The sequence below is a fragment of the Apaloderma vittatum genome, unplaced genomic scaffold (assembly GCF_000703405.1).
Source record: "Apaloderma vittatum isolate BGI_N311 unplaced genomic scaffold, ASM70340v1 scaffold5075, whole genome shotgun sequence".
NCBI classification, from domain to species: Eukaryota; Metazoa; Chordata; class Aves; order Trogoniformes; family Trogonidae; genus Apaloderma; species Apaloderma vittatum.
Window position 1 is genome coordinate 4,141 of NW_009715336.1, and position 24,444 is coordinate 28,584.

At 37.6% G+C, this 24,444-nt stretch overlaps 1 protein-coding gene across 1 annotated transcript in view; it reads left to right on the top strand.

Annotated features, from left to right (window-relative positions):
* The first annotated feature begins 677 nt into the window (after positions 1 to 677).
* The window catches only part of UBR2 (ubiquitin protein ligase E3 component n-recognin 2), a 51,095-nt gene continuing 27,328 nt past the window's right edge, over positions 678 to 24,444 (top strand). Inside the window, exons 1-15 of the mRNA XM_009869080.1 lie at positions 678 to 931; positions 2,713 to 2,791; positions 4,256 to 4,369; positions 7,223 to 7,350; positions 8,357 to 8,495; positions 10,194 to 10,256; positions 12,493 to 12,613; positions 14,983 to 15,090; positions 16,777 to 16,865; positions 17,538 to 17,636; positions 20,348 to 20,511; positions 20,605 to 20,704; positions 21,686 to 21,814; positions 22,552 to 22,735; positions 23,727 to 23,788. Coding sequence (XP_009867382.1) covers positions 780 to 931; positions 2,713 to 2,791; positions 4,256 to 4,369; positions 7,223 to 7,350; positions 8,357 to 8,495; positions 10,194 to 10,256; positions 12,493 to 12,613; positions 14,983 to 15,090; positions 16,777 to 16,865; positions 17,538 to 17,636; positions 20,348 to 20,511; positions 20,605 to 20,704; positions 21,686 to 21,814; positions 22,552 to 22,735; positions 23,727 to 23,788 — 1,731 coding nt within the window. The 5' untranslated portion in view covers positions 678 to 779. The remainder of the gene's footprint in view (positions 932 to 2,712; positions 2,792 to 4,255; positions 4,370 to 7,222; positions 7,351 to 8,356; positions 8,496 to 10,193; positions 10,257 to 12,492; positions 12,614 to 14,982; positions 15,091 to 16,776; positions 16,866 to 17,537; positions 17,637 to 20,347; positions 20,512 to 20,604; positions 20,705 to 21,685; positions 21,815 to 22,551; positions 22,736 to 23,726; positions 23,789 to 24,444) is intronic.

Here is a 24,444-nt window from a genome sequence, read left to right on the forward strand (position 1 = left end):
GCTTCTCACAAAAGCCACCCCTGTGCCCCCTGCCCCCCCCCAGCAAAACCTTGCTACACAAACCCAATGCAAGAGTTCGTGACTCTAACATCACCCTTGAAATAGCCATTCAGACAAGTTATTTTGGTGGCAGGAGAGACCATCCCCCCCTTATTTTTGCAGGTAATTTGTTGAAATTAAATGAGAGTGCATGTTACCTAATGCTTTGTTTGCCATTCTCCTTGTTATATTTGTCTTTGCCTGTTCCTTGCCAAATCCCAACTTCCACTGCTCCTCTGTGTCCCCAGCTGGCAGCATCAGGCTGCACTCCAAAGAAACGCAACCAGCATAGTCTAGGCCTTTTCCTAAAAGTCACTGCTACTGTTGGGACATGTTACTGGTCATGCATCCTGGAGGAAAATGTGAAAGAATTTGATCTCTTAAATCTCATGTCTTTGAAAAGAATTTTGTACGTCAAAAGGATGAGCAGGGAAACAAATTATTCCTTTTCTAATGTCTGACTCCTGTGATCATCTAGATGTAACACTTAGAAGGAAGCATGGCTTTCTGGTTTTGCAGTACCATTTTAGATTTTTTGATTTAGAAATTAAAAAGAAAGTCATCTTGGTGGATAGAACTATGTTTGGTGTTTTAACTAATGAACAATTTGTGTTCTCCTTTCTTTTAAAAAGAAATGGCTGCAAGCAAATGACCTTCAGAAAGAAGTATACCAGCATCTGGCTTACTATGTACCAAAAATTTACTGCAGGGGTCCTAACCCTGCCCCACAGAGAGAAGACATGCTGGCACAACACGTTTTGCTGGGACCAATGGAATGGTACCTTTGTGGTGAAGATCCTGCGTTTGGTTTTCCAAAGCTCGAGCAAGCAAACAAACCTTCCCATCTCTGTGGCCGTGTTTTTAAAGTGGGAGAGCCTACATATTCTTGCAGGTACTTCAATTTATCATTGTGAATGAAGTCATGAAACATCTTTCTAAAAGAATATACTGTCTTAATGAAAAGTAACACCCAAATGTATTTTTAAAGTAACCTTGCAGTGTTTCGTGACCACTGGGACCAGGGGAAAATTAAGACGCTACAGATTTGTGAATGGAAAAATATTAAATAGTATAATGTAGCATGTTTTCTGTGCAAAAGAAAGGAAAGATTAAGAAAGTGACTGGGGTGAACTGTCAGTGTGATTTATGGGCATTGATCAGAAGAAAGCAGGCAGGTGTGTATGTGAGTAATTCAGGTGTTTGTTATCAGCTGCTGGCATTGATTCTGTATTTTAGACTTCTGTCTGTGACCCATTAAACCAATATATTGAATGCTAGAACAAGAGTGCCAGTTTATTGTTCTAAATCCCTAATTCTGTCTCTAGATCTCTCTAAAAATACAATTTTATTTGAAAGGGCAAAATTACAAGTATTGCAAAAATCCTCAATTTTAAGCCAGTTTATTACCAACTGTATATTCATTATCTTCTCTTTCCTGAACCATCTACAGTTTAAGGGGTTTTTTTGTATGCTGTCACAGATTCTTCTTGATTTTCATGGTTTCTACCACTCTTGGACACTTGAACACTTGTCCTGTTGGCAGGAGGGAACCGTCTACCTTCTTGTGAGGGTTTATTTTTCTGAGTTTCTGTCCCTCTCGTTTACAAGGAGAGAGTGATTATAGAACGTCACTCTGTAATGCTCCCCTCTTCTAGAAACATGATACCTTATTGGCTTTGTTAGCTGAAGTTCTGATTCAAGGTGGATTTGAGATGCTTAGCAAACTGCCTCTTCTGCTTTTGTATTTCATAGTGTGGTTTGGGTAAGAAGGCACCTTAAGGATCATCTCGTTCCAACCCTGCTGCCACAGGCAGGGGTACCTTTCACCAGGTTTTCTTTTTAACAAAATAAGTTGTTTCTCTGAATTCCTTCTTTAATAATAACCATCATAAGACAGTAATTCTCCTGGTAGTTATTTTTGCATTGCAAAACCTGACTCCCATAATCTTCAGGTGCCTTGAAGTCAGTTACTTTATATGACCATGTATTTTCAGTGTTTCTAACGGAGACAGTTAAATATAATGCATAATTGTCTCCTTCATTTGTTTAGCCCCTTTTACTAGAGATATTACTTCTACCTGATGCAGCAGTGCTTCTAAACAGGACATTATCATGGTCTCTGATCTCCTGGTTGAGGAAATTGCGTTCTCAGACCTTTTCAGTGAGCTCGTAGGGCTAAACTTAGAAGCAGAGGTTTAATCTAATCTCTTGTGTGTTATATTTCGTGCCAGTTCAAAGAAAAAACGTCTTCTCTGATTGCTGGAGATTGTTAATAGTTGTACCGTGTACTTGAGAGAACTTCATGGGGTTTATACTGTTTACTTGTCTGTACTATGTTCTGTAATTCATCTGTTTACTTGGTTATATGCTTGTCTCACCTCTTGAAGGCAATGGCTATATTGCTCAAATATACATGATACCCAGACGATATTTTAAAACGTCTTCTGTTATGAGAACAATTTTTTTTCCTCTTTAATTTGTTTCCCTCTCCTTGGAAGCCACCATCCCTTTCCTCCTTCTGAATAATAGAATATGCATACATTAGTCAGGTTTATACTGGTGATATTTGAACATCACTTGTTGTAAAATATATAATTAAAGGCAATAACATTTGTTTAATACTTATTTTCTTTTTTTGTTGTTGTTGTTTTATTGTTTTGTTGCCATTTTCAGAGACTGTGCGGTTGACCCGACTTGTGTATTATGCATGGAGTGCTTTCTTGGAAGTATTCATAGAGAGCACCGATACAGGGTTAGTAATACTCCTGGAAAATATGATATAATTTTGTATGTGGATGAAACTCCTTGTCTAAAGCTTAAGAATGTATGCATAATTTCAAAATGTTGGATGAGCACAAAGTTTAGAATTACGTCTGCCGTAATCCTTGTAAGATCTGGAGTGTTTTGATCTGAGTGTAAATTCTGACAGTTAACACTTTAAGATATCGAGCAATTAAATTTTTTGTGCAACAGTCAAGCTTACAAACACATTATTTTTAATGTGCACTTTAGTGAATTTTATGGCATTAGAGTTTTTTCACTTGTTTTGATGTTGATGTCTGACTATTTTTAAAAGGTATTGAGACACTGTTAGTAAGAAACCACTTTTGAATAAAACTTATTTCAACATCTGAAGTGTTATCAAATTCTGTACCAGTATCAGGATTTTTGTTTGTTTTTAAACTTGAACTGTAGATGCAGTTTATTTTAGTAATACATTGCTATTATTAGTACAGATTAGTTAAAAAAAAACGAACTACAGTGAAAAGCAAGGTCTTGGTGTCTTTGTAAACTAAGGAGCTAAGTTAAAACTACCAGTGCAGCCTTTCTGTAAATCTAGTTTTGATAGTACTACCCTGCTGTTAATGTAAATCTGATCACTCCTGGTTATGCTGAGCACCAGGATTTGGGGAAAAATATCCCAAACACAACAACTTGCCCCAGGAAACCCAGTCCAGCTTGCTGATACCAGCATACTCCTTGTATGTCAATTTTTAGTTGGCAGGCTCTGTGAATTAACAAGTCTAGGTGACACTCAAAAGTGTAAGTGAGTGGTCTTTGAAATGTCCATCTGTTTCTGTTGATACTACAGGATTTATCTGTATGTACAGAATGTATCTATATTAAAAAAATATGTGAAAGAAGAATTCTTCTGTGAATCAGTTAATAGGTTTAAAAATAGTATTTTTTACACTTATTAATTTGGGGTGGTCTTAGCTTTAAAATAAGTCGTTACAATTTTCAAATACTTTCTTCTGTACTTACGAAGACATGTGAGCAGTTTTTGTCTGTAAACTCCTTTTACTGTAAACAGCAGATCTTTTCCTCACTGTGTAATAGTGCTGTGTGAAATGATTTAGCTTTGTTCAGATTAAAACTGTGAGAATCTGCAGGTGGCATTGCAAGTAATTGATTCAGAAAAAGTGAAAAACAGGAGGAACACACAACCTCCAGGTGGGGCAGAACAGGGATGTTCCAAGGGTTGTTTTTTGTTTGCTTGCTTGTTTTTCTTGGCATAGGCAGACTAGTGAAGTAGATAAGCTTTCAGCTGTCAGAAGCAAAAATGCTTTCAATGTACTATTTTAACAGAGTAGTGGCTAAAACCACCAGGTGTTGTGATCATGCTTTTGTAGTTTAGCTATGAGTACCCAGTTCTTAATGTGCTTGTATCCATAAGCATACTCATGCGAACTGTGCTGGTTTTAAATTATTTTAGATGACAACATCAGGTGGTGGAGGTTTCTGTGACTGTGGTGATACAGAAGCTTGGAAAGAAGGTCCTTACTGCCAAAAGCATGAGCTTAACACTTCAGAGACTGCAGAAGAAGAGGTAATAATTGAGGCATCATGTTTCAAAACATTAACTGTGTGTACATAGATGTGTATAAATATGTTTATATAAATACGTATACATACGTAGGTCATTCCTTTGAGGTTATTTTTAGTCTTGTGCACCATGCATGAGAGATGGGAGGAAATTTAATAGTAATATTTAAACCACATTGTGTTAGACAAAGCTAGTGTCATTTCTGACTTAGAGTTTAGAATGACATTTTCTACTTGAAGGCTTCATTTTTTTATGTTCACCTCTGCAGCTTTTAGTTCTGTTTCTTTGTTTTTCTGTCTTATTTTGAAAGGTGGAGGGAGTCTGCCATGTAAAAAAAAAAATCTGTGTGTTGTCATGTGCGTGAAGAAGCCAAATTAAGCTGTCTGTGCAACATATGTTCTGATTCTTACCAAAGTGCACAGATTTTTTTAAATCAAAGTAATTTGCAGTTACAGGAAAGTGTACTGTACTTGTAAAATAGAGATCTATAAAAGCTTGCTTGGTGTGGAAAGGGTAAATATAGAATGTAGCTTCGCCATTTCTCATAGCATAACAACTTTGACATACTAACTGCAAAAAGCCATGCTACTTCTGATGGCAAGAAGTCAAGCTGTTGGACAGTTACAAACCACCATTGTTCTTAAAGGTTTATGCATGTTCAAAAGAGAATTTAACATGTTCATGTAGGAAAAAAATTACCAATGGCCATTTAAAATTGCAGATACCATCTTTAGTGTAGGAAGTATTAGTGTCTTAAGATACTGGAGACCAGGGGAACATTCTGTCCTTTTCTTCTACTCTTCCCTTAGTATCTGTTATTGCCTCTCAGGAATGAGAGTGGGAGAGTGACTAGTTTGGCTTCTGGTCTAGCCACTTGCTTACGTCCTCACATAATATTTCTGTGAGATTTATCTGAAGGGGAAATATAAGGCAAATATTTATAATTGCATTGATACGATGGTTTAAGTGAAGCAACTGTAACTGTATTTGCAGTGACAGTGGTCCTTCCAAAATCCGTTCTCACTATCTCAACCTGAAGACTCTAGAACTGCTGCATGGGCTCACCCCTTGGTCTGCGTGCCAGTTTGCATTAGTTGTCAGCCTTGGAAAACTCTTGTTCTGAAATCTTGGGTTGACTGCTCCCTCTGTGTCCAAAGATACTCACACATGGAGTGTGACTGACAGAAAAATGGAAAGTAGTGGGCAGGCTTTGTGCTTCTTCTCCACGTGTGATGAGGATTGAGGTTTCTCATGTTATACAGCGTTGTGTTCAAGGTAGATGAAGGATCTCTTGTTGAGCGTTGCCTGTTTTCTGCTTTGCCCAGATAGATACTCATCTTTGTTGAAAGTGCTGGAAATGGAGGCAGTGCTGCAGCTTTAGGTTTGCCTTTGCTTGCAGTGATACCCTAGATGAGTTTTAAATTAAACAAGAAGAGAGAAATGACAATTATTAGCATTCCTGTAAAGTTTCCATATGTTCCCAAAGAATCTTGAGGGAGTTATGTGGATAAACTTTACTAGTACAGGTGAGATGCCGACTGTCAAGGGTCTCCTCTAGATAATGCAGATTTAAGTTCTGCAAAGATTATTGTGGCCTTCTTTATACAACGTAAACCATAATGAATCGCAGAATTTGGTAATAAGTAATCCTAAATCAGAAATTGGGCTGCTATTACATATTTCAGTTGGCTAGCAATTGCACATAGTTCAAAATATCCAATGATGAATTGACTCAGTGACCCAGTGTATGTCCAGGTGACGTGCATGGCACGCCGTGTTCCCTTTCCAGCTTTGTAGAAGAGGGACTAGTTGTTCTAATCATCAAAAATTGGAAGTAGTGGGAGAAGAATCCTTTCAGAGAGAAGGTTTTTAGTGTTTTCTATTCATGCACAAATCTCTTGAAATGGATTGGAAGGAAATGGTGCTGCCTGATTCAGAGTTGGCAATGGTTCTCATTTGCTGCTCCACAAAGTAGTCCCTTTGCCTTTGCAGAATGAGGCAGTGCTCCTCTTCCTCGCCCTTTCTCACTTCAGCTCCCCAACCTGCAGCAGTGGCCGCTATCCTGCTCTGGCAGAGAGAGGGGGCTGAGTTTATAGCGGCTCCTGTAGGCATTAATTGGAGGGCACCCCGGAGAGTGCAGACTGGGCACCAAGTGGATGTGTGGCCCACATGCAAAATCAGAGCAGCTGTCTGCAAACAAGACTGAGAAGACATGGGCAGATAATTATGAAATAGCCAGTTGCATTTAAGCATCTAATTACTTATATACCATAGCGCCAGGGAGATGTGCGTCGAATATCATGATCCCAGTGTGCTGGGTGTTGTATAAGCCTGGATGGGTAAAGACTTCTGCCTCTAAATGTGTGCTGTGTATAAAACAAGGCAATGAATGTGCAGCTGTTTGTATTCTACAGTTTACTAATATTAGTCAGCAGAACAAAAGGTATGGTGATTTCACATTACGTTTTTGAAGGCATCATGGAAAAGGTTTTAATACAGGTGAGGTTAAAAGTTCTTCAGGAGGGCCTTTGAAGGTGTGCAGAAGTGGGAACAAGGATATTGAAAATGGAGAAGTGTGTGAAAATTTAAGTGGTGTTCAGAGGCAAGTTAGTATTTAGGTGTTGAATATTAAATTACTGCTTCGGTGATTGTCGGTGAAGATTTGGAAGAAGAAAACAGTAAAGAAAACTTTAAAAAAGTTTAAAAAAGAAAACTTTGACTATTCTTTTCAAATGTAAAGTCATTTAAAGAAAGACATCATTAAAGATGGTTACATCATCTTTGACAAAGAGGCGCAAATTTGACAATTCCTGTTTTGAATGTCATTTAATTTCTCAGTTGTTCTTTATTTTTCAGGATCCTCTTGTGCACTTACCAGAAGATATGGTAGCAAGAGCTTATAATATTTTTGCCATCACATTTAAATATGCAGTAGATATATTAACATGGGAAAAGGAAAATGAATTACCTGGACTAGAAATGACGTAAGTATAATATTTGGTTTCTGCATTTAAAGACTTGCAGATTTTTACAATAGAAAATGTAAATTCATATTTTAAGTATTTTTTTCTACCTTTCCTAAAATTGTCAGGAGTATTTTCTAGACAATGGACTAAAATAATTTGAATAGATTTGTTTTTCTCATAATTTTTATTTTGTGTTTTACAGACCATTTCTGTCTGTTAGTATGATGAAACAGTATTTTTGTGATACCTTTGTTTTCTTAATATTGAAAAGGAAGTATTAATAGAATACAGTGCTCTAAAACAAATGGCATGTTAATTTCTTATGATTAAAGTGAAATTCTGATGGCAAAAGTATTTGGTACTTACTAGAAGTTTTGAAGCATTACAGAATGTTTAAGTGTATTGTAACATCATAGTTATTATCGATTCATTTGTGACATCTTGCTAGTATATACTTTTACTTTGTATTGTGTGAGTAAGAATGCTGTGTAAATCAATTATGGGAATCAAAAGATTGCACGGAATGTATGTAAGTTGAAGGTGTGGTTTTGAGGATTGTAAAGTTTGGTCTTTTTAAGAGATTAACTGCCAAGATTTTGTTGTCTGATAGACCTTGATGCAATATTGGCGACATAAGTGTGGCAAAACAATACCAAGATGGGCGAAATATCTCAGAAGCTACGGCGGAATGTATTAAGCACAGCTACGGTGCAAGGAAATGTGTTTTCCTGAGTAGGAAACTATCAATTTATAGTCAACAAATGTTAAAAACTAATGCTCAAACTTACATATTCTCAAGATTTTGCTGGTTTTAGACTTAATTCTGCAGGAAAGATGCACATTCCAATGGAAGTTAGGGATGTCAGTCCTTTTCAAATAAATTGTTGAGACAATGTTCCAGTACAGCAAAGGAGCCCAGGCTTGGGTTGTCTGCTGTCTAGGTGGAATACTTCATTAAACTAGAAGCTGATATTTTTAAAATTACGTGACTTTTAGTTACATAAATTTAATCCTTGCTTTGAAGTGAGAAGAGTGACACTTACTACTGCATGCTGTTTAATGATGAAGTCCATACCTATGAACAAGTTATTTATACTCTTCAGAAGGCTGTCAACTGCACGCAGAAGGAAGCTATTGGTTTTGCAACAACAGTGGATAGAGATGTAAGTAAAGAAATTGCTAGCACTTTAATTATACTTACCCTAATGTTTATTTTATATGACTACGCTTGCTTTTGTTTATTTTCCCATAGTGTATGTTTAATGTGATTAAGCCCTGTGTGTCACGCCGCCCTAAAGTGTCTTAATGCATTGGCCAATCCAAACCAGACTTAATATTGAATATGTGTTTCACTTTAATTGTGTTCCAGGAAGTTTTGTGAGTGTAGGCAGCAGGGTGTCTCTCACCCTTCTGTGAAGGACAGGCAGCAGCTTTAGCTTATCCCATCCTGTACACGGGGGAGCTGACATTGAAAGAGCCCGTGTATGTGCTCCACGCGTGGGGAATGCCTCTCAGAGTAACACCAGTCAGCTGTGAAGGATAAAATCCATAATTGCTGTGGAGCTTTTTTCTGGTGCATGTGGAACTATTTTATTTTTTTTTTAAATTTAATCTTTTTTTTTCATAATTGTCAGATGATAGTGGCAGGAAGAGGTAAGGGTTTTCATTCAGTGTTTAGGAAGAACAGTCAGTTCAGCATCACTACATGCTGAATATAATTTTAACTAACATGTCAGTCTCAGAAAGACTCTATCAGCTGTGTTTGTATTCTGGCTTGCATGTGTTTTTTTAAGAAAGGGACCCTTTCTAGGGACAACTGCATCTCATCATTTGTGCTATGAGCCTATAAGCAGTTGTTAAAATGAGTGTCCTTTTATATTGGGTAGGTTGGGTTTTTTTTGGCTGATGCCTTTTTTGGGAAGGTGATGTGGGGACAAAGTCTCTTCCAAAATGGCAATGAGAATGTCATTTTGGTTTGTTGAAGTACTTCAAGGTCAATGGAAAAGGAAATATAACCACTTTATATTACTTAACACTGAACTAGATTTTGGTTTTGTATTGCCACTACTCTATTTCTGAGATATTAGTAACCAAAATAGTCGTGCCTGGTCCCTGGACATGTGCTGAGTTGAACATAGCCTGTGTGGTGTAGGATGCCCTTTGGAGATTTTTGCCTACTACTGAAACCTGTCCTACTTTTAAACACAAACCTGAATGTGTATCTACATGTGCACGTATGCATGTGTGTATGTAAAAGAAACGAGAAGGTTATGCCTGAGGAAATGACTTGGCATCAGACTGGATCTAAAATCTCAAACTATTCTGTCTATAATACGGTATAAATTGAATCAAGTATGTATTTTAATCTGTGTATTTACAGTATAGGAAAACTGGAAACCTTCCAGGTTTGCAATAAACCAAGCGCTTTAGTTGGACATTTAAAAGACCAGTTAGTTTTCTTCAATATCTACTTTTTAAAAGTCATTGAAATGTCTGAAATATCTTTAAATTCTGACAAAACTAACGATTGATGCATTAGTACTAAAGGTACTTTAAAGGTATTTTAAATAAAAAAGTGTGATGGTTACATCTTAAAAACAATACTATACACAGAGAATTTAGTAAAACGAGTAACTGCATATATGATATAACTTTATTTTCTTTTAAAAATTACAGGTTGCATTTTGAAAATCCAAGTATGTACCTGTGTACAGTACTTTAAAAATGAAAATAGCATGAAAGAAAGATTGTTTAATATGCATCTGGAATTTTTGCTATATCTTTTATACTAATGTAAAACATAACATTGGAAGTTCTTGTTTGGAAACTGGTTGTAATGTTACTTCTTCACAAATTTAAAGGGGCGTAGGTCTGTTCGATATGGAGACTTTCAGTACTGCGATCAAGCAAAATCAGTAATAGTGGTAAGTAATATTTTCTAGTTATTTCCCTCATCTATTAACCAAAAAGACGCTTGGCTACACAATTTTGTAATGTTACCATAACGACTCTTTATATGTTAATAATATAAAGTGTTGGAGATACTGTTTACAATACGCACACTAGAGGTATCAAAATACAGATTTCTGCTGTGTTTTCCTTTCTGTTTTTTGTACTATGGTCTACTTTGCACCTAAACAAGAGCCGACAGTGTGCACTTGCAGCCCAAAAAGCAAACTGTGTCCTGGGCTGCATCCAAAGGAGTGTGACGAGCAGATTGAGGGAGGTGATTCTCCTCCTCTACTCTGCTCTGGTGAGGCCCCACCTGGAGTACTGAGTCCATGTCTGGAGCCCACAGTACAAAAAGGACATGGATCTGCTGGAGCGGGTCCAGAGGAGGGCCGTGAAGATGATCAGAGGGCTGGAGCACCTCTGCTATGAGGACAGTCTGAGGGAGCTGGGGTTATTCAGCTTGGAGAAGAGGAGGCTCCGGGGTGACCTAACAGCAGCCTTCCAGTACATGAAAGCAGCCTGCAGGAAGGCTGGAGAAGGGCTTTTTCTGGGGGCCTGTAGTGACAGGAGAAGGAGCAATGGTCTGAGACTGAAAGACGGTAGATTTAGATTAGATACTAGGAAGAAATTCTTCACCATGAGGATGGGGAGGCACTGGAACAGGTTGCCCAAGAAGCTTGTAGATGCCCCCTCCCTGGAAGTGTCCAAGGCCAGGCTGGATGGGGCTTCGAGCAACCTGGGCTAGTGGGAGGTGTCCCTGCCCATGGCAGGGGGATTGGAACTAGATGATCTTCAAGGTCCCTTCCAGCCTTAACCATTCTATGATTCTATGATAAATTCATTTCCTAAAAAGAAGTTCCTAGACAACTTTTCCCTTCAGAAAAGAGAGTTTGGTCAGGAACTTGAAATGTAATCTTTTAAAATTGTATTTCCGTTCAGGTCAGAGAAGCTCAACCATTTCAGTTTTCTCTCCTATAGTATGAAGTTGTTTGTGTCGTTCACAGCCACAACTGTGGACATTGTTACTGACTGAATCCAAGTGTGAATGTACAAATATACTTTCAGTTTGCTTGTGTGTGTTTTTATGTGTATGTTGTTGTGGTTTAAGCTGGCTGCCCACCCCAGCAACGAAGAACCATGCGGCCACTCGAAGAACCACGTGGCCACTTGCATTCTTTTGCTCTCCTCTCAACTCTCCCTTCTCCAAACAGAAAAACTCTCCAACACAAGAGATGGGGGACACAAAGACAAAGAGGGAGGCAAAACGAGAGACTGGCCCAACAGATTTCCTTTTTAAAATATATTGATCGCAGAGGTGCTGAAAAGCCTGGCCTTGGCCAGAGGCAGGTCTGAGTTTTGCCTGAGTCTGGCGGGGCTCTGGAAGTTTTGCAAGGAGCGATCCCCCTCAGCCCTCCCTTGTTACCAAAAACCCCACCAGACTCAAGCCCATGACATTATCTATATATTCATAATATCTATATATTAAAAGATTCTTCTGTGTAAGAATGTCAGAATTATATTTTCTGTTTAATTTTTCTTTAACTTCTGCAGTGCAGTACTTAGTCACATGAAATATATAGTTCATGTACAATACTGCTACCACTGAAAAACAAATACTAGAACTAGAGTTACTGGCCTTAAACTATTTAAGGCATTTCAAAAATATTAACATACCTTTAAAGTTGTGCAGTATTTTTAAATTGCCACCTATTCAGTCAAAGCAAATGGCTTTTACGTGTAATGCCTACCTATTAAAAACATTTCTTCAATGAGGGAAAGCACTTTCTCGTTTTAACCCTGTGTGTTTCATTTGTATTTTCAAAAATAGTCCATGGACAATCAGTATCTTTCCTTGGTGGGCTGCTGTGTGACTCGCATGTCGTGTTGTGAGGAGCAAATGTACACAGGTTGTGCGTGGGACTGCTTATCAATAAAATGCAGCTCATCAGTGTTCACGTTGATAAGAGGCCAAGAGGGGAAAATGGATTGGCCTTAATATGTTGATATTGGTCCTTCAAATACTAATAGGATAAACAAAGTTCGAATGTTTTGAATTTTGTTTCTTCTTTGTGTAGGTGTTAGTAATTAGAAATTGTGTAAATGTTACAAATAATTGAAATTAATCACAGGACTGCTGTGTCTTTGCAGAAATATGTACTAGTTCTTACTTAAATATGTGTTACCTCCTTTTTTCTTTTGCTTTTTAAGAGGAATACCAGTCGTCAGACAAAGCCATTAAAAGTACAAGTTATGCATTCGTCTATTGTTGCCCATCAGAGCTTTGGTCTGAAGCTCCTAACCTGGCTCGGCAGTGTTATTGGATATTCAGGTGGGCAAACTTGAACTTTTTGTTAAGTTAGAGAATATTTGTGAGGCAAGCTGAATTCCTAAAGAGATTTTCTCTGATTGTTTCAGATACACAATAAATAAAACAAAGCTATTAATAACTTCATTCTATTTTATCTTACTGGAGCGCTGTTCTGAGTTCTGACTTCCATATGAAGGTGTTACCAGTCTTACTTAGTCTTCTCAGATACTGTTTTCTGTTTAGCTGCTGTTGAACAGAAGCCGAGAATTGCTGTCAAATGCTGTATGCCAACAAGCTATTTTTTGGTCCCTGGTTCTTTTTAAATGAATGCAGTAAGCTGAAAATAACCTGTCTGATTAGATAAAACAAAATTATTCAGAAGTAATTTGATGAATGATGATGAAAGTGATTGCTTCAGATATTTTGCGAAGTAGAACAACAGAGAAAATGCAGGGATGTGTGGATGTTTCGGGGGGAAGGATAGAAGCCAACAAAGTATTAATCTGATATTTAGAAAGAGGTTTCTTCAAAGGAATCAAGATGCTCAGTGTCATTTTAATGGGAAAGCTCCGTGTTTGTTTTGTCTGGGTTTCTCCTTTGTCCTGATGAATCATAACGCTGTGAAGATGTGGAGCATGAGGGGAAATAAAAGAAAAATTTGTCAAACTGTTGATAAGTAGAAGTGTAGATGCAGTCCCCAATGTACTTTGTTCTATGCATCTGAAAATGTTAACAGGAATAATTAGCAAAGTCAGCTGTAATATTTCATATGTGTTCTGCTTAGGTGCAAGATTTCTTCAGACATCATACGTTTTGTTAGACCAATAGTTGAAAAGCTAGCCAAGATTTCAGGCACATGAAATCTCTTTTCTGAAAGATAAGCAATTTACGTTTGTATAAGGTAATTTTTAAAGATTCATAAGTTGAACTTTTGAAAAGCAATTTGTTCAATTATTTGCCAAGGTTGCTAACAAGAAATAGGCATTAATAGACAGGAGAGACATGAAGACATTTAATTTCTGAGATAAATTTTCCCTTCAGTGTAGCATGTAGGCAGGCACTGTCTGTCTCTTTTTCTTTAAGCCCACTTTTGTGCCATGTCATTTGTGCCAGATGCCAAATTCCCTAATTTTCAAGCAAAAGTTGCAAAAAAGTAGCTTGAATATGCTAATGGAGTATCAAATACAGATGAAAGCACTGGATTTACAGTTTGAATTGGATGTGTGGCGTTTCTGAAGTTTTGCAGAGTTCACTTCATGAAATGCAATGTCCTTTATGATTCTGAAGGGCAAAAATAATGTTTGATGGTAAGCGGTCAGTGTACATCGCGTCTGTGAACTATGTGCTCAACTGCTTGAAATTCCCTGCACACCTTGGGATGCAGTCTTGCGACATACTCTGGCATCTGGTTTTGTGAAATGCACTTTTGAAAAAGGTGACTTCCTTTAGCCATTTAACAAACACACTCAAACTCCTAGATTCTGCTCAGTCTTTTACACAGCCTGTTACTGCCCCACTGTAACATGGGGTGATAAAGTTGCGTTGCTCGCGTGGTTACACTTAAATGTCCCTGACCAGAGGGCGACTGGCAGATGGACAGGTCTTCTGCTGTACCACAAAGTTAGGTTGGGTGATTGCACTGAAACGAGCATCAAGCTCTTATCAGCAAATAAAGGGAAAAAATCTTACTACAGAACTTTGTCACAGTGTTGACTACCACACCCCTTGTAGCAGATGTCAGTTCTTGAGGAGTAAGCATCTGTTTGCCACTCGTTGAACAATGCGGTAGCTGCCATTAATTTGCTATCCCTTCGTAACAGTCGTTTGAAATAGAACCCTGTGAGGCAAAAAAACCCCACCCCAAGCTGCTGTGTGAGTCCACAGACTCTACAGAACTGCAGCACATGCTGTGTGCTGGGTGGCAGACGTGGCACTGAGCCACTGCCAGCTCTGCAAAAGAAGTGGGGATGACTGAGCCATGTGCGGTCAGGAGGGCTAATAGGTGTAAGTCACAGAGTTGTGTTAGCAAATATACATCCCCTTTGATAAGGCTCTAAACAGGAAGAATATAACCTAGAAAGCTAGCCTGCTGTTTAATTATTTGTTATATCGGTAACCCAGCAACACTTTAAAGAAAGCACAGTTTTATTTGATAGCTTCGAAACAAATCATTGTGTTTAGCAGTTATCACAAGGTTCCTCGTGTTCTGTAAGGTTAATGTGAAGCTTGCAGGGCATAAAATATTTGTATTTCTATTGGCAGTGTTACTCAATTGTCAAGGAAAAGAGGGCATGCAGCTTCTACTGTCTGATGAAAATTCCAGTATGTCAAAATAATGTACAAGTTTGTATTTAAGCTATAACTAACTTGTATAATTTCTCTGCGTTTAGATGGCCTTCGTCGAATATTGTGTCAGGTTGGTTTACAGGAGGGGCCAGATGGTGAAAATTCTTCTCTTGTGGATAAGCTGATGCTATATGATTCTAAGCTGTGGAAAGGTGAGTTTTCTCAAACTTCTGGAAAATACTAGGGAATGCTATGCCTCAAACTTTTTCCATTACCTTATCTGCTAGTGTTTGATCATTTTTCCTGTGTTATATTTTAGAGTTTCCTGATTTCTGTCCCTTCATAGTGCACTCCAAATATACTGAAGACAACAACATAAGGAGACCATTTGGGTATAGGGTTTGGTTTAGATCTGATTTTTCAAAGTAGTATGAAATTAAGGCTAACTTGAATGTGTAGATGACAGTGATGGTTAAGGAAACTGAATAAACAATAGAGTGATTTGGCGATTATCTGCTTTATAGGATCTCAGCATTTGTATTATGTCTACCAAAATGCCTCTTTTGAAGGGACAGGGCAGAGGTTCTTTGCTTTGACTTGTGTTTGTGTTCATGAGGTGTTCTTAAGCTTTCTGAGAAGATTCAGTGAAAACCACTGTTCTGTTATTTTAGAGCCCCTAAAATTTTAAAAGCCTGATTGATATAATGGGATTGGCTATAGAAAGTTGTAATTTTGAGGAAATGGAGGTAGTTAATTTCTTTCCCTCATGGATTCTGTGTCTGATTTGGTGTCCTGAAAGGGCATGAAGGGTCAGGTGTAAGAAAGAGAAGCACAAAGAGAAGGCAGAGAATGATGCAATGTATATGTATTTTCCTTATTTACACATGAATATAGTATTTTGGAGATTGTTACCCTCCCCCACGTATCTTTTGTTCTTCAATTCTGAGGTACAGAGGTTCAATTCTGAGGTTCGATTCTGAGAGTAGTAACATCTCTTTGTGGTCTGTCTGGGGAGCTTCTTGGAGTATCAATAAAAGAAGTAAGGTGGAAAGAGAGTGTACTTCGGAGAAAATGATTCTTTTAGGTTTTGTTTAGCTAGTACCTTTATCTTGTCAGAATGAGTTCCTGGCACTTGGGATTTTTTTTTTTTTTTTTTTTTGACTGCAAATACCATGATTTGAGACATGCTGAATTTGTGGACCCTTACAACATTTTTAATACAGCTTCTGTTAGGATAATGTCTTTCGTGTAAGCAGGGAGTAACTCTTGCATTTCTGTTTCAGCATCAATATTTCACTACTCTTTCATGCATTCCATAGTTGCTCTGCCTTAAAGAACGAGTGTGATGACTTTTAACTTAAAAGTCACCTACAGAAAGAAATGGTACATACGTGCATATATTGCCAAGCCTCATATAATCACTTCTCATTTGTGTTGATAATACTTGCTAGATTGTTGCTCATATAGACTAGGAATTTGGAGATAGCTAAGCTGATTATTTAGCAGAGTTGTTTGCAACTAACAAAATTTATTACATTTCCAGGACTTCTTGTAGTAGTGTCCTCTTTTTTCCGTGAGCCATCCAAGTCCCATGTTTATCCTGAGGAGGAATAGAGTTCTGTTCTTGTTTGTCTCACTTGCCTTATATTTGAAGGTTTATATTCCTATTCAACAGCTCAGTGTTACCTTATGCAGGAGCAATAAATAATGCCACTTGAAGAGTTTTGGTTTATGTATTCTTCTTCATCCTTTGCTGCTACCTGACAGACTTAATCAAAGCGGTGTCTGCTCTGAAATGCACACTTACCTCATTCTGTAAAAGTTTACTTTTTTTATGTTTCCATAATATGTTGATAGAAAATAGTGACATGCAATATTTCATTCATTTTTCTCGACAGGAGCTAGAAATGTGTATCACCAGTTATTCATGAGCAGTCTACTTATGGATTTGAAGTACAAGAAACTTTTCGCTATCCGTTTTGCGAGAGTAAGTATCTTTCTTACAAAGAGCCGTTAAATGCTTAAACTATCTAGTGAAGAGAGTTTAGTTAGCATACAGTGCTTCAAATGAGCTGTTATGCAGATTTTTTTTCCTTTTTTTGCAAGTGAAAAGTTGAAATGAAATGCTGACTACTTTATTTTTGTCTTCAAAACATTAGTTATAATGACATCTCGTCTCCTGGGAAGAAAATGGACTTTCCAGGCTCCTCAGAACTAAAGCAGTTCAGATGTTTTTGTCTTCACCATCAAGTATGCAGGGTATCACTTCTTAAGAGCTAATCGCTTCTCATTGTTGAGGTGTAAGCTCTTACAGTGCTACTCAGAAATAATGCTGAAATTCAGTTATGCTGATTAGTATTTCTGCAGTAACTAATATTTGAAATGCTTTAAATCAGCACTGCAAAATTCTGCTCCCTCTGCTGAAGACAAATAACTTGGAGTAGAAAATAAAGTCTTAGCCTTGCTTGTGAAAATGAGAGTGAGTAGATCTCACGTGTGTGCAGATTAAGTTGTCATGTTCTTTGTACAAAATACCTATGCAATAATCTATAAGAGCTACTCTTCCTTTTATCATGGCATTAAAGTTTCCCAGAGCAACATTTAAATTAAAAAAATCAGGTCAGTGTGGATTAGAGGTGAATTTCCCCTTGTTGTTTAGAATTACCGGCAGTTGCAGAGAGATTATATGGAGGATGATCACGAACGGGCAGTATCGGTGGCTGCTCTGTCTGTCCAACTCTTCACTGTACCTACTCTGGTGAGTAGTGCCTGTCTTTCTTTTAAAAACTGATAGTTGGCACTCCTTGCCTTTTTTTGCCTCCTTCTTAATAGAACTATGAGCGATTGCAGAGTGATTTTATGAAAGATGACCACGACAGAGAGTTCTCAATTGCTGACCTCTCGATACAGATATTCACAGTGCCTTCTCTTGTAAGTACTGAAAGACTGAAAAAGGAAATCTTTCTTTGTTAAAAGCCACTCAAGGTTCTTGAACCAAGACTGCAAATTTCTTTAACGTTACTGTGGAAATGCACGACAGTGCTGCTGCACAGCAGTCAGTCTGCTTACGTATGTTGCTGTGGGTTTAGAAGTTAAGCAGTTCTTACTGCTTACTTCCCAGAGTGGGCTGGGTATTTTTGGTTTTTCTTCTTATGTTTTACTTTTCTTTTTTTTGAAAGCTACTTAAATGTTTATTTAGAGACACACATACACAGCATTTACTTTTGTCGTCATACTGAGCTGCAGTTACTGTTTGTAGAAATCTACATTATGGTTTGCATATCACAGTTTCAGAGCCTACCATTCAGAAACACAGGCACAGGTTGCCGAGAGAGTGGTGGAGGCTCCATCCCTGGAGGCATCCAAGGTCAGGCTGGATGGGGCTCTGAGCAACCTGCTCTAGTTACAGATGTCCCTGCTCACTGCAGGGGCTTGCACTGGGTGACCTTTAAAGGTGCCTTCCAGCCCAACACATTCTATGACTCTATGATTCTATTAATGATCCATTTTACATTAATTTTCCAATCAACACAAGTACAAGCAAGAATTATCTCATGATATTCCCTATTTCTTTTGGTACTTCTAGCCTTGAATGATGCTGCCTTTCAAGTTTCCAGTTAATTTTTGTTACTCTGCTCCAGGCACTGTTACTTCTCCCAGCTCACTCTGCTGGTCTTTCACCAGTTTATGCTTGTTTGAGAAATGTCTTTTTTTGCTCCTGTCTCCAAATAAGTTTGTCTTCGCTTGTATTGCAAACTAGACTGATTAAACTTTGGAGCTGTATTAGAAATAAAAGTCTGATTTTTGTAGCCAGAATTGTTTAAAAAATGAATGCTTCTGAATCCTTCCAAGTTTAATCAGTTTAATTGAGCTCTAAAATTCAACAGTAGCATGGCAGTTAAAGTACTGAACAAAGTTGTTTTTCAGTTTCCTATGAGTGGATGTTATTCATGGGAATTCAGTAGGACCTCAGGACTTTGTTTCCATGGTTCAGGGCAATATTGTGCTACTTCTTTTAGTTTTGATGCTGTCGATAAGAATGTTGCCAGTATTCAGAATTACAGTTAGACTTCAACCAACTACAATTATTCAAATTGTTATGGTATTTCTTCCTTTCATGGATGGGATGGTGGAATGTGTGTATTAATACACAAAATATTTTTAAAGGAATCTCAGACATTTTCTTAGGACAAAATAATTGCAGTGTCCCTTTTAAATGTTTTCTATTTCAAGGGCATGCAATAAAAAGCAAAGCAAGTTGGTTTTTACTGGTTTGTAGAAGCATAGAATAAACTGATGATGTGAAAGCAGTTATGATAATTCATAAGGTAGGTAGCAGTTATGATAGTTCATAAGGTAGGAGATTATTTTTTATATATTTAGAGCCATTCATTCTTAACTGAATAAGTTGAAGAACGTAAAACCACCCCACTGCTCCTCAGTAACATTTTTAAACTGATCTTAGTAATTTAATTGAGCTCTCAAGTAACTCAGATTTTTTTGTTTGAGGGAGAGTGACTGGTTGTGTTGGTGGTGATTTTTTGCAGGGAAATGTTAACCGTCAGATATATTTTTTTCCCTCTGCAGTAGTATTTTAGAAACTACGTTTTGGAGTGTTATTAGTGACTATACTACCCAGAAGTTCTAGTCAGCATCTGCAGTGTCATTGAGGTAGATCAGAATGGCCAATCTCATTGAATCTACCAGCCTCATAAGAAGTGAGCTCATGAGAAGTGAGGAGTGCAAGACTGATCCCATTTACCCTGGAGAGCCAACAGAAGGGGGATTTCTGGAAGAGCTCAGAAGTAGGAGGCGGCAGCAACTTCTTAGTGCCTCCTACTCTGCTGCAGAGTTGGGCTAAGTTAGGTTGGATGTGGGAGACAATCTTCGTCAGACCTTGTGATGCCTGTTGATTTGTTTCCTACAACACACAGATGTATGCAGTAGCCCTTGGGAGGAATTGTAAGCCATTTCACTTAATTTCCATGAGGAAATTGTGCTATACGGTTCCTTAGCAGTTCAGAAGATATTCTGTTCACCGCTCTGCTTCTTGTAAGTTTGTAAACAGAAAACAGAAGAGCTGTCTCTCCTCTAAAGGGCTCATACTTAAATTATCTGAGAGGAGACAACGCATACTTAAAGGGAGGTACGAGTTAATTGTAAGATGCATAATTACATGTCTTGGGTCATAATTATATAGGTTAGCAGGAGCCTAACCATAGTCAAACTTCAGTACGGAAAGGATTTGAAGAAAGAGATCTGGATTATGATGATTTCTGACTAGATTACTTTTTTTTCCCTGTCTGTGCATGTTTGGAGGATTGGCTTTCAATATGTTGTTCTAGTTTAATTATTGATGTGACTATTTCGGATAAAAAGTCGTGTATTTTATAAATTTCATGGTGCAGTGTGAAACTCTTCTTAACTGTGTCTATTAACCACAGCAAATTTCAATGTACTTTGGCATAGGCTCGAATGCTAATAACAGAAGAAAATCTCATGACCACTATCATCAAAACTTTTATGGACCACTTAAGGCACCGTGACATCCAAGGCAGGTTTCAGTTTGAACGCTACACTGCTCTGCAGGCTTTCAAATTCAGGCGTGTTCAGAGCCTTATTTTGGATCTCAAGTAAGTGTATTGGCTATGTGCTGTTTTGATCAGCTGAGCAGGTGGAAAAAAAAAAAAAAAATATTAACACTTGAATCTTTCTAATGTACCTAGGTATGTGTTGATAAGTAAGCCAACTGAGTGGTCAGATGACTTGAGGCAGAAGTTCCTAGAGGGTTTTGATGCCTTCTTAGAATTACTCAAATGTATGCAGGTATGTAAATCCGTGACTAACAATAATTTCCAAAATTAAAGCAGACAGTTAGCTATTGAAGAAATTTAACATACTTTCCATTTTATAACTTCAGTGCAGTATAATTTTTAGAGTCATGTTTTCCTGAAACATATCATCTCCCTAACTTCTTAAAATTTAGTTCATTGTAGAGGGCAATAAAAAGGAAGAGTGGTTCAAAAAGCAGTTCACCTTGGGCGTATTTTGCAATGGTAGAGAGAGACAAGACACAATTGTGCGAGTGATGTCTGGTCCATCTTAACCAACTTTCCTGCATAGCAGGAGCACCAGCTACTAAAGTGTCAGCAGAGTTCCTACTAATAGATCTCTTCACTGTGATTTTTTTGCCCAGCCTTTTCATGTGCTCTGTTACCTTAAGAGGAGTATTTTTAAAGCAAGAGCAAACTGACTGTATGATTGTTAAGGAGTAAGTCAGCATCCCTCCCATTCTTCAGTACTTCAGTACCCTTCTCCGTGCTTAACTTTCGTTAGTCTGTTCATGATGGTCTTTTGAATATACTGTAATTCTCAGATCACGCTGTTGTTTTTTTTTTCTTCTTATGCCAAGAGCTGGTTAGATACTGCAGTACCCAGGTAGTGTTTAACTGCATTTAATAGCACATCCCTAGAAAATACATTCAAAAAACAAAACGTGTAAGTAAGATAATGTATGTACACAGTCGTCATTGTGCTGCTCACAATGCTGGAATCTCTGCAGATGTTAATAATAGAGCTTGTATTGAAAACCTTTCTTGTCCCGGTATTATTCTCTTGCAATCCCTGTTTCATTTTCTTGTTATTTTGATGTCTGTAATTCCTTTTTGCATAGTCCCAAGCTTCCTTTTTCCTTTTGTAGCAACATTATATTTATAAGGACAGAAAGCCACTGCCTCACACTTACACTAATGTTGTCAAGATATCTTAGTGATACATTGTCGAAATGTGTAAATCTTTTTGTTCTAGGGAATGGATCCAATAACTCGTCAAGTAGGACAACACATAGAAATGGAACCAGAATGGGAAGCAGCATTCACATTGCAGATGAAATTAACACTTGTTATTTCGATGATGCAGGATTGGTGTGCATTAGATGTAAGTTCCTTCTGAATTGTTTTTCTGTCTGAATATGTGAAGGGGAAAAAACTGCTTGAACATGTGTAACAATTGACCTAAAGAGATAACTGTACTGTAAGTCAAGATCATCTTGTCTGAACAAGTGCAAATCTTTTCTGTATTTAAGCATATCTTTTATGACTTGGACTGACCAATTCATAAGAGAGTGTTTAAGCCTTTTAAGAAATAATGCTGTGAATTCTGTCACACATCTGAAAATTGCGATCATCACAACACTATCAGGTTATAGTTGTCAGAGAGGAGGATATAGGAGAGTAGGCCCTGGATCTGTCAAATGCAGCCTGATTATAAATTGGGTTTCTACTCCTTAAGTGCTGCAAGCTTCAGGAATACAGAACTTGAGCGTGGTAAAATATGGCTGTGGAACAAGTGATCCTAGAATATTTAAACTCTCAAACTGGCTTTATTCTGTCACTTTAATGTGCAGATTTTACTAGCCGAAGTTCCCATAATATCAGCTAAAAAAAACCCCACAACCCACCTAGTAGGTGTTTTTCTAAGCAGGCATGCCAGTCTGAATTTCACAATCTGTGTCCCACTTAATTCAGCTTCTTTTGTTGGGTTCCTTATCTTAATTTTACAGGACTGTTAATAAAGGTAAAAAACCCCAAACCCATCAGACTTTGACTGTATTATTTTGCAGAGCTGCTTGGTTTTTTTTTCATAATCTCTGTAAGTGGCAATTTTTCTTTTAGGAAAAAGTGTTAATTGAAGCTTACAAGAAATGCCTGACTGTATTGATGCAGTGCCATAGTGGTTTTACTGATGGAGAACAGCCGATTGTTCTCAGCATGTGTGGACATTCAGTTGAGACTATCAGATACTGTGTTTCTCAGGAAAAAGTTAGCATTCATCTCCCAGTTTCTCGTTTACTTGCAGGTATGAACTAGTTTAAAAATATTTCAGGAAATGGAAAATGTTGTATAAATGCAGTTTGTATTTGTGTATATGCAAGGGAACTACACAGCAGTTGTTTAAAGCCTGAATAGGATACATTTTGACCATTTTCTTGCTGTTTCTCTAGGCAAAATGTTCTCAAGCATTGGAGAAGTTATTATCGTTTCAGGCCCGGGGAGATTGTCTCATGCCTCTGGATTTGTCAGTGGGGTGTGTTGTAGGCGGTTAATGCTGCTTTTGCCACTTGAGTGATGCAAAAGAGATGCAACAAAATATGGATTGTAGTTGACTGTTTTGAAATATGTTTAGCTGTCAGATTGATTAGACTAATCGACATTCTGTTAGAGAGCAGATTTATCAAGCAAATGTGCCACTAGAAAATGAAGCTACGTCTTTTTATGTTGTGCCTACATTGTTCAACAGTTGTATTGAAAAAAAGGTTGATGAATTTCAGTTTACAAAATCAGAAAGTCATATGATAAAAATAAATTTTCAGGTAATGAAGTGAAAAAGGTAATTCTTAGTTATATGCTATGCAGGTCAGTGTCAAATAACTTTGAATGTTTGAATCTTTAAGCAAAACCCTTGTAGGGTCCTCATTATAATTCCTGAGGTATTTTATAAAACTCTAAGGACTGATAGAAAGGGTAAGATATCTGTCATTGGTAATTTGTCCTGACAGATCAAGGGCTCTCGGCTGTTGCTGAGGGGATATGACAGTCAAAAAAGGGCAAAAATCTCATTTGTACTGCAAGTTTTATACAAATACAACGGGACAACTAAAACGTATATTGTAATATGTCTCTTCAGGAAACAGCTGTGCAGCTCCAGGGTGATAAATCTGCAGACTGACTTGTAGCTCTGTTTAGAAAATGGTCCAGTAGTAAATTAGATGACCTTTTTTGTCCTGTTCGAGTTATATGAAATACTGTGTGTACTATTATGTGTGTATTTGTTTCATGTTTTTATGTAGGCTTGCATGTTTTGCTGAGTAAAACTGAAGTGGCGTATAAGTTTCCAGAGCTGCTACCCCTGGTATGTAATTAAATGTGGCATATTCGTTAAATATAATCAATTCTGAATGTGGAATTGGTCATGTAAGTGTAGGACATTATTAGATGAAACAAAGGACCTTTTTGCTATGAATTCTGTTCAGAGAGACTTACCTTTAGTAGATAAAATACTTCATAAAAGATTAGTATCTAGATATTCATGACTGGAGCATAAGCAATCAGTATTACTCTCTTTAATAACTTAAGACTCAGGTTTATGGTTTGTATTTTGTTCTTCATGCATTACTTTTTTTTTTTTTTTTTTGCTAGTAGAAACTTTTTTTAGGAGCTCCTTGCAGGAACCGATTCCTTCTCCTTGGCTTAGGTTCTAATTTTGTCCCTCAACTGCTTCTTGCTTCCTGCATGTTCTTATTGATACACTGTCTCTCTAAGGGGAAGTTAAAAAGAGTAAGATAAATTAAGAGAGGAGAATGCATAACTGGGAGAAGAAATCTCAATGTCTTTTGAAAGAAGTGTAGTACTTAACCTTTGAATGAAAGAAAGCAAATGACAATGGGATTAAATTGATAGCGTTGATATTGTAAGATATCAACTACCATCTTTAGGAATAAACTAAAGCACTCGCAGAGTACTTCTGTGGAGCAAAGACAGACTGTAAGGTTGGATAACGATTGGATA